We start from the raw sequence: 9393 nt of genomic DNA on the forward strand, positions 1-9393 counted from the left end.
GATAAGATAGATAAAATAATTTATCCTGAATTAGACAAGATATAATGAAAAATGTAAAATTGGGGGTGGGATGTAGGGGCGACGGAGCGTAGACTCCTTAGCCACCTTTGGAAAAGAAAACACAGTATCTTTACGCAACCCTCTAATTCTCCATTTCTTTTATTTAGTTTATTTAATTAATTAAAACCCCCGTGAATTTATCATCATCCCCTGCTTCGCATTGCATTCTCCATCGACGAAAATGGAGGATTCGCCGATCAACCGTCTACCCGAAGACACTCTTCATCAGATCTTTTCTTCACTCTCCCTTCGTCAGATCATGATTTGCCGCTCCGTTTGCAAGCTCTTTAACCGAACCTTGACCTCTTCCTCTTTCATTCACCTCATCTCCGCCCGATCCCATCTCCACCTCCTCGCTCTCCGCCCCCCTCACCTCCACCACCATCACCACAGCCGCCACGCCTCCCTCCACTCCTGCATCCACGTGTACGATCCCGATCAGAACCAATGGCTTCGATTCAGTCTCGATTTCCTTCCCTTCCGATCTCCTCACCCTGTCGCCTCTTCACTCGGCCTCGTTTACCTCTGGGCCGACTCACCCGACTCCAACAAGTCACTCATCGTCTGTAACCCCTTGACTCGTCAATACAGAGTCCTCCCTCAACTTGGCTCGGCCTGGTCCCGCCATGGCTCGGTGCTAGTTGACTCAAGGAACCGAGTCATGGTCTTAACAGAACTCGCTGCTCTCTATTTCTCCTTTTCTCAAAAAACCCAGCAATGGCTCAAATTCTCTTCGAATTTGCCTTCGAAACCCCGAAGTCCCATCGTGATTTCCAACTCCGTTTTCGCTCTATGCGACGTCGGATCGCCGTGGAGAAGTAAGTGGAAATTATTCTCTTGCGCTGTCAAAAATTTGTTAAACTTAAATTTAAATGTCATGAACAATAACTGGGAATGTTTAGAAAGGCACGAATGGGGGGACATTTTCGATATCATGAAACGACCGCGTTTAATAGCCGGCGATGGGAACAAGATCTTGATGATTGGAGGCTTAAAATCCAATTATTCCTTTAATCAATCTTGTTCGACGATTTTGATATTGAGATTGGATTTGGAAACAATGGAGTGGGAAGAGGCGACTAGGATGCCTGAGGCCCTGCACCGCTGGTTTCAGGATAGTAAATTTAAGGTCTTTGGAGGAGGGAATAGAGTTTGCTTTTCTGGGAAGAAAGTTGGGAGGTTGGCTCTTTGGGATTGCTGCAAATGGCGGTGGATTGATGGGGTTCCCGGAAATGGAGACGAGCTTTTCCGGGGATTTACATTTGAAGCTCGGCTTACTGCAATTCCTTAAAATCTTCGCTAGGTGTGTCCTTCCATTATTTACTACTTTGAATTATTTCTGTATTTCCTTTGAATCACTTTGAATGACGGTGGATTGATGGGGCGCCTGCAAACGGGGACAAGCTTTTCTGGGGAACGTTTGCGGTTCCTTAAATCAATGCTCAGTATGTTCTTGCATTGTCTACTACTTTGAATCATTCTTGTTTTTCGTTTATGTTCTTTTAGTGAAATGGACGATTCAGGGTAGTGCAAAAAACACTATAATCTGTTTGTCAACACTCAGGACTCAAGAATGAAAAAGTGAGATTTGCGTTCAATTTGTTCTCAGGCAATGTAACTCGTTAATTATAATGGAAAAGAACCCAAGAATGTTACATTTCTTCTATTACTGTTTTTGATGCTTGATTGAGGCATTGTGTTCAAATATTGGATATTTTTGTGTTTATTTGCAACTACAATGTGTTTTTTCTCTGAAATTAATGGAAGAAGCTAGTGTTAGGAGATCACAATATGAAGCATTGTCAATGCTAATCGCATTTTCTTGTCATTTGCTAATCTGTACTCTAGTTAGTGCAGTTACTAAGAATAACATTATGGCCCATTCATTGGAATGGTTTGTGATTTATGGTAATTCGGAATTAAAAGTATGAAGTCATAGTTCCTATTGATGTTGTAGTTTCTTCAAGGACATAAAATAGAAGCACCAGTTCGTAGAGATCCAAATTAATTGGTTTTGGGAATGGTGCTTCAATATATTCTTTTTTGGCTGAGAGATTGCTCTTGTATTGGTTTCAGGATCCGAGAGGGGGTGGCTGTGGAAAATGAGAATTAAAATAGTTGACCTTAGTCAAACTAGTGGTTGAAAGGAAATATTTTAGAGTTTTTTACTAGTCTCTACTCTTTCTCTCTTCTTTCTGTATTCCTTCTTTCCTTCTCTATTTCCCAGGGTTTATGTTGATTTATTTTGGCCCAAATCATAATTGTATATGAGAGTGAAGATTCAAATGAATCCAAAATATAAATGGCATGCTTAAGCATGAATTGGAGCTTAACATATATTTATTAGTCCTAACACGGGAAAGATCACTCTTTTGGCTACTAATTCAAGCATACATGCAAATTCAAATGCAAGAAAGAGGAAAAAGATATTTGTTCATATGATTTGGCCTTATTGTTACTAGTACTTTATCTCATTTGTTTTGGTTTTGGTCATTTCCTGTATTAGAAAGAATTCATAGTGTACGAGTTAAAGCAAACAAAAGGCCTATCCTCAAGCCAAAATGCATGGCTGAATAGAGGTGTTGGCATTAACAGTACGAAGCAAATAATACTATTATCTAAGACTTTGTCCTTCAAGATGCACTTAAAGATTGCCTTTAGAAACATCTGTTGTGGGCAGGGGGAGTATTAATGGTTCCATTAATTCTTCAAGAGTCTTTATCTCATGAATATTTGTTGTCTAGTAAATCATAAGTATTGTTTATATATGATAGGCAGCCATCGTTGCCTTCTAATTTAGATGCTAATCACAGACAGCTTGGGAGAGCATGAATATATCATCATTGGTATCAAGAACTTCATGCATAAGTAGACTCACCCTTGTTTTTTTAGGAATATGAATGGATAGAACACACAGATTATTGGTATTTTAAAGTAATACCTAACTGATTATCAAAATGATTTGAAAGTATGCACACTTGTTTGTTGTGGATCTTAAATATTTCCTTCAGAGCATAAGAAATAGTAGGTGGAAACAGATGAGATGAAGACATAAAAGGATCGGGATTAAGCACATGTGCTAAAATCCCTATTGCTAGTTACTTCATTATTTGCAAATGAGCTTGTATTTAGCTCAGGAAGTTAGGGCATGGTCCAAAATTCTAGCGTGCTTGGCTTGCTCGTGGTACTACAATTCAACCAAGCATATTTTTGTTTAACTTTCGTGAATATACATTGCCATGCTTCAAGATGCAGTGACAGAATGTCTTTAGAAACACTTGTGGGCGGGGGGAGCATGATTCGTGAATGATCGTGTAGGAGTGCTCCTGGAGGATTATTTTCTTAGGAGTATTTGTTGTCTAGAAAAACAAGATAATGTTGTTTATATGTGATAGCCTGATAGGTAGCCATCGTTGTCTTAGATTTAGATGCTAATCTCAGATAGCTTGGTAGAGCTTGAATATGATTTAATCAGCATTGATCATATCATGAACTTCATGCATAAGAAGATTGAGCCTTTTGAAGTACTACCACATGATATGAATATAAGCACACCCCCCATTTGATGCTACGTGCCCAATATGAGTATGTTCGATTACTTTAACTTTTCATATATTTAGAGGGTCCTTAGATATCCCCCATACCTATGTTGTTATTTGTGTCAGACATAAGTACTTCAAGAAAATGAAAGGTTGGATCAACGTAAGTTTGATTTAAGTCAAATATTTCCTTTTGAGCATAAGGAAATGGTAGGTGGGAAGAAAGTGGAGGGTTTGAGCTCATGAACTTGCATCTTATTGCCAGTTACTTTGCATGTGAGTTGGTATTTGGATTTTGGATCACAAAGATGAGTTATGGTCCAAAATTAGCAACCATAGCATGTTCCCTCTACTACCATCTTAACCAAACATCATTTTTTTTTTGTTAAACTCTCATTTGGTACATTCTAACTCAGTGCTGCTACTGTCATCAGTGCAAATGCTTCCATATGTTTTAATGTAGAAACTTTATGTAGTCTTCTTTTTTATTATTAAAACCTAACGCCCTAACTGATCTACTCTGACCCAAATTACTGTTTGATCAATAAAGCTCGTTTCATTAAAATTGATAATTATAAAAATACTTGTATATTGATATAAAAAATAGAAAAGAATTTTGAAACGCGACCCATGAACTGTCGAGTTCTTGAAGTACACTGAAACTACAACAGGAGATATTCTCTATTTCAGAATCCGAGTTAAACAAGCATCGATAGTCTAGTTGTAATGTATAAATGCGGCTGCTGAATATGAATTTTCATAGTACATTGGTACTGAAAATCAACATCTTAGCCCTCAATTATCCAATAGAATTTGGGACCTAATCTCTCCAAAGCAACACATTTCCATTCATCTTAGCCTAATTATGGAGATAATAAAGCCATATGTGAAACTTCTGATCCCACCAACACTCTTTCACAACCCTAACCTGTAATACATATACATTTATGTATACATATATTTACTATGTACAAGATATTATGTTGAATGCATTTTCTTATGTTTTCTAAGGATCCTTTTCCAGCCTCAAAACTAGGCTCCCTGGTTAAAATCCATAAACTGAGGTTGCGGATGTCCGATATTGGTGGATGACTCGGGCATCTGCTGGTGCTGCTGCTGTTGCGGGGTTTGCTGACCACCAAAGTGATGTGGGGACGGTTGGTGGGAGAAAAACTGAGGTAGTCCGCCATTGAAATGGTTTCCATTCATAGCTGACAGTTGACCGGCTTGTATCTTAAGCCGCTGCACCTCTTCTCTCAACGCTTCATTTAAAGCTTCAACCCATAGAAATATAAATGTTAATTTTTAATATATCTTCAAAGCCTAATTTGGTAACTAAATGTCAGTGTTGTGTCTAGACGTGCCTGTGCCTTAGCATTAAATACCCCTATCGAGCAGGGCCTATTTAATGGCGCACCACGCACCTAAGTGCAACTTTTTTATAAGGCAATCAGCATGGAAAAAGCCAGTCTGATTAAAGTACGCTCTAATTTTTTTTAATTTTCGCCTTTTCATTGGATAAAAGTCTACCAGTAACAAAGGGATAGTATCAATATCTATACTTCTCAATATTTGAGTATTCTACAATAGACATAGCCTATAAGAAAACCATAAATATTGAGTAATAAAATTTTACATGTTTTGTAGATAAACTATACCACACTAGTTTATTATTATTAACTTACACATACACATATGCACTTTACTCTACTCTATTCAGGCTAGCCTTTTTTTACTTGCACCTTTTCCTTAGAAAAAATATAAACGTTTTGATGTCTAGAGTGCGCCTTGTGCCCTTGACAATACTGCTATATATACCCATTTGATGACATATTGTAGGACAATACAAAATTGTATGGACTATGGAAGCAAAAATATGACATCCTTTCCCATGTCATATTAACAAAGCCCTTTAAGTGCACTCATGAATTTACAATTCAACTGTGCCTTACTCTTTTACATGATGAAATCACTTAACTATGAAATGGAAGAATATTGATGGTTTTACCAATTGCATCATAGCTGATGAATGACCAAAACAATGCAGTTACTTCATTCATAATGCTCCCGGCCACCACCGGTATAATTGCAGTATGTAGTGCAAGCATAAGGAAAAAGTATGCATATTACCATCTCTAAGCTGCGCTTGTTGCTCCATGGCCTGTAACCGTAGTTTGAGTTCCTTATTCTCAGTAGTCAACCCAGTAGTGTCTCTCTGCATTGAAGGAGAAAAATATTAGAATCTGTTCCCTTCACTCTGGGTACAGTTATCAAGTATTAGAGCCCTCAAAGATGCAAAACAGGTTTTCCAGGTTTGCATCTTCAGCAGAAATAAGTCAATTGGACTCTATAAAATGCTAAATAATATCATATTGTGCACGATAACTAAGCAGTCCCGATGATAACCATATCAGATAAATCATGCAAACTTTTATGTGATATTTCCTATGTTAAAGGTACACAGTTATTTCAGTGCTACTCAGACTCAAGGGGGAGTGTAGGATCCTGGTACTTGCCTAACACAAGTATGCTTGGAATTTTGAAAGTTTTTTCATATACTTAAATCTTATACCCTTGTCCCTATACTTGTTGGATAGGGATGTCAGACATTTAAAATAAAGAATCTGAGCGACATAGGCTATTTCAACTGCATATAGTTTTCTTATTCAACGGTTGACCAATGATAGTTTACAAGGTTAAGTGTCTAGGAAAAACAATTTGTAATGGAACTTCTCTCAAGAAGGTGCAAAGTGACTAAAGATACTAGCAACATATGTTCTCTATTGATATGGTAAGATTTTTCTAAGTTTTTTTCAAGTATTTTGAAGGATCCTTGAAAGTCATAACTTCTTGCTTATGAATCCAAAATGAGTGTCAGACACAAATACTATAAGAAAAATAAAGAGTTGAAGCAATAGGCAACCCTAATTATAGTAATACGGGTCTAAACCCTTCTTCCAACTAAGAGAATTCTATGCATCTATACAACAAAGAAGTATTTTCAAAGGTGAAAGCATTCTCAGAAAAGATTTCCTCTTATATTCAAGTAGTAAATTAAATAACGTCCCAAATGAAATGTTTTAAGTCTCTAACATTTATTCCGATTATAACACGTGATTCAACCCATAAATATACTTGCAGGCATCTGTTTCATACATATGAGATTCCACTCGCAATTATAATCATAGCAATGAAAAAAAATATCATTTGAATACATGAACCTGGAAAGGATAAAAAAAGGGATCACATTTTCAAGATGTGAACTCTGAACCTAAATCAGAGAGGCACAAGGATAAAGTATATTTACCTGTAATATTGTGACCTGCGCGGAGAGATTGGTAGCTTCTGTTTGAAGAGTCTGAACTTTCCTCTCCAGCTCACTGGTGTATCGAATCTTCCTCTCCTTCGATCGCGCCGCGGATTGCCTGTTAGCCAGAATCCTAAATAACACAAACAAACTTCATTTGCTATGAAAATTAATTCCACCAACTTACATTCATAAGACAACGTCTATGCTGCTCCAATTCTGACTATTGTCCCAAACATATCGGTATTACACACTTACTGAGAGTACCACTATTAGACCCTTCTAATATATCGGAGAACTTCAAAGGATTTGAGTGTTACCCTACTTCTGTTATTAAGGTTGAAGCTAGTGCACAAGGCTCCCAGACAAGTTCTTAATTCAAACAGCCTTCCCAGCAGAGAGGCTGTTTGATCAAGCGAATAGTCACTAGAAAAGTGTTCATCATGACAGATTGACTGGCACCATCTTTCATTCTTTCCTCCTATTTTTTAATTATTAATAAAAGAAAGTAATTACTACTATAATACAAGCAAAAAGAGCTTAAACATGCTTGAGCTCAAACTAGAAATTCCAAGCTTGAACTCGATTGAATTTCATTTTAGCCTCAATTAAGATGTTTATTTGTAAGAAAAAAGAAGCTCAATTCTCATATTTATTATTTGTGCTCGCTAATTAAAAAATACTTTAAATATACAAAAATAAAAAATAAAAATAAAAACTCCATCAGATCAAAGATATTTTTTCAAGTCGAATTTGCGAATCGATGGAAGATCAAATCAAAACTAAAGAAAAACAATATTTGTCTCTCAGGAAATATAATTAATTAAAAATAAGTTGTAAAAAAATTTCCATTAATTTGATTTCAAAATAAAAAGGATAAAAAAAAGCAGTAGCAAAAAGGATCAACTATCAGGAAAAAAAACCCTACCTTTTAGCTCTCTTGGGATCAATAAGAGCAAGCTCGGCGAGTCTATCAGGAGCAATAGCCTTCTTAACACCGTCAACGGCCATCAAAGACTCAACCTCAAACGACGCCGTACCATCCATCGAGTTACTATTCCTGTGGTGAACTCTCTTCTCTCCCGCCACTCCTTTCCCGCCAAATTTCTCATCTCCAGCTCCTCCTGAAATAGCCGGTCCAGTCAAGCCGAGTCCGTCGAAAAAATCCGAGTCAACAGAGAGACTACGGAGGTGGGAAGAGATTTGCCTAGGGTTACTGTGGGAGGAGCGAGGATGATGCCCGTTGGAGGAAGAATCGTCAGAGGAATAGATCGGAACGGGGACGACAGGTGGAGGAGTGGGATTGGAGGAGGAAGCCGGGAGGTCAAGGGAGGAAAGATCGAGGTCGGAAGGGTCGAAGAGGAGAAGATCATCGAAACGGAAAGTTGTGTCGGAGTGAGCTCGTCGGTGGTGAACTCCACGAGGAGGTATTTGGTCCATCTCCACTATCAGCTTCTGCACCACCGTTTCGGTAGAAATTGACGGAGGATAGTTCGGCGGTGGTGGTGGTTGAGTTTAAAATTTGTAAGAAATACGAGTTGAGAGAGCTTGGGGTGGAGAATGGGATTTTTTGGTTGAAAAACAGATACACGTAAAGAAGAGTTTGAACTTTGAACTAATTTTTTAATGAAAACTTAACTATTTTTTAATTGAGTTGACGTAATTTATTTTTTATTTATTAAAATCATAAATTTTATTGAAGTTCTCTTTATTTGTTTGCCTCCTATGCGTATCTTTGACCTTCCTTTATATTTCCATTTTTTATGAGAATTTAATAAAATTGGATTACTGCTCAAATATTTATTAAAATTTTGATTGAAATGGTAAGATTAAATTTTTTTAAAATATTATAATATTAAATATATATTTTAAATCTTAAGATGTCATTAAAACTATTAGGTATGGTCGTAATATAGGTGTTAGCTCGATTTTAGAGGTAGAATTTCGAGTAATTGTTGATGGGCTGAAAACGGTTTGAGAGAATGGGGTATGTTGGCTACTAACTGAGAGTGATAGTAAAACAATAGTTGACCTAATACCTGAAGTCAAAGTGATGGATTCGCTGATATTAGAATTGGAAGTTCACAATGGATGACTAGGGATTGGTAAGTAGAGATTAGATATGTACCACGAATAGTAAACATGATTGTTGATGCTATAAATAAAGCGATAAAGTGTTTTATGGTGCAAGATGTAATATTGAGGGATAAACATTGGGTAACCAACCTATTGTTATCAGTTGAGCGTTATAGTTCAACTTCTTTTTGCAATTAAAAGAATATATATTTAATTCAGTTAAGTATTTAAAGAACAATAATTAATTTATATCTCATTAAAATAATTAATTTATATCATACTCATAATGTGGGGTGAAATTATATAATAAATATATTTATGAACATTCCATATTAAAAATGAATGAGAATTCGGTTGAAATGGTAAAATGAAAATTTTGAAAATTATGATAACTTGTGTTGAAATTGCTTT

The 9393-nt window shown here is 36.7% G+C and overlaps 2 protein-coding genes across 2 annotated transcripts; one reads left to right on the forward strand and one right to left on the reverse strand.

Annotated features, from left to right (window-relative positions):
• Positions 1–38: 38 nt before the first annotated feature.
• On the forward strand, positions 39–1724 carry LOC121229054 (SKP1-interacting partner 15). The gene has a single exon (XM_041112199.1). It carries the CDS (start codon positions 242–244, stop codon positions 1349–1351), a length of 1110 nt encoding a protein of 369 aa, XP_040968133.1. The 5' UTR covers positions 39–241; the 3' UTR covers positions 1352–1724.
• A 2532-nt stretch (positions 1725–4256) lies between these two features.
• LOC107905236 (transcription factor VIP1) lies at positions 4257–8624 on the reverse strand. The gene is made up of 4 exons (XM_016831840.2): positions 7835–8624; positions 6907–7039; positions 5730–5814; positions 4257–4873 (listed from the first exon to the last, which is right to left on the reverse strand). Exons 1-4 carry the CDS (start codon positions 8344–8346, stop codon positions 4632–4634), a joined length of 972 nt encoding a protein of 323 aa, XP_016687329.2. The 5' UTR covers positions 8347–8624; the 3' UTR covers positions 4257–4631.
• Between the last annotated feature and the right edge of the window lie 769 nt (positions 8625–9393).

The sequence above is a fragment of the Gossypium hirsutum genome, chromosome A05 (assembly GCF_007990345.1).
Source record: "Gossypium hirsutum isolate 1008001.06 chromosome A05, Gossypium_hirsutum_v2.1, whole genome shotgun sequence".
Lineage (NCBI taxonomy): Eukaryota > Viridiplantae > Streptophyta > Magnoliopsida > Malvales > Malvaceae > Gossypium > Gossypium hirsutum.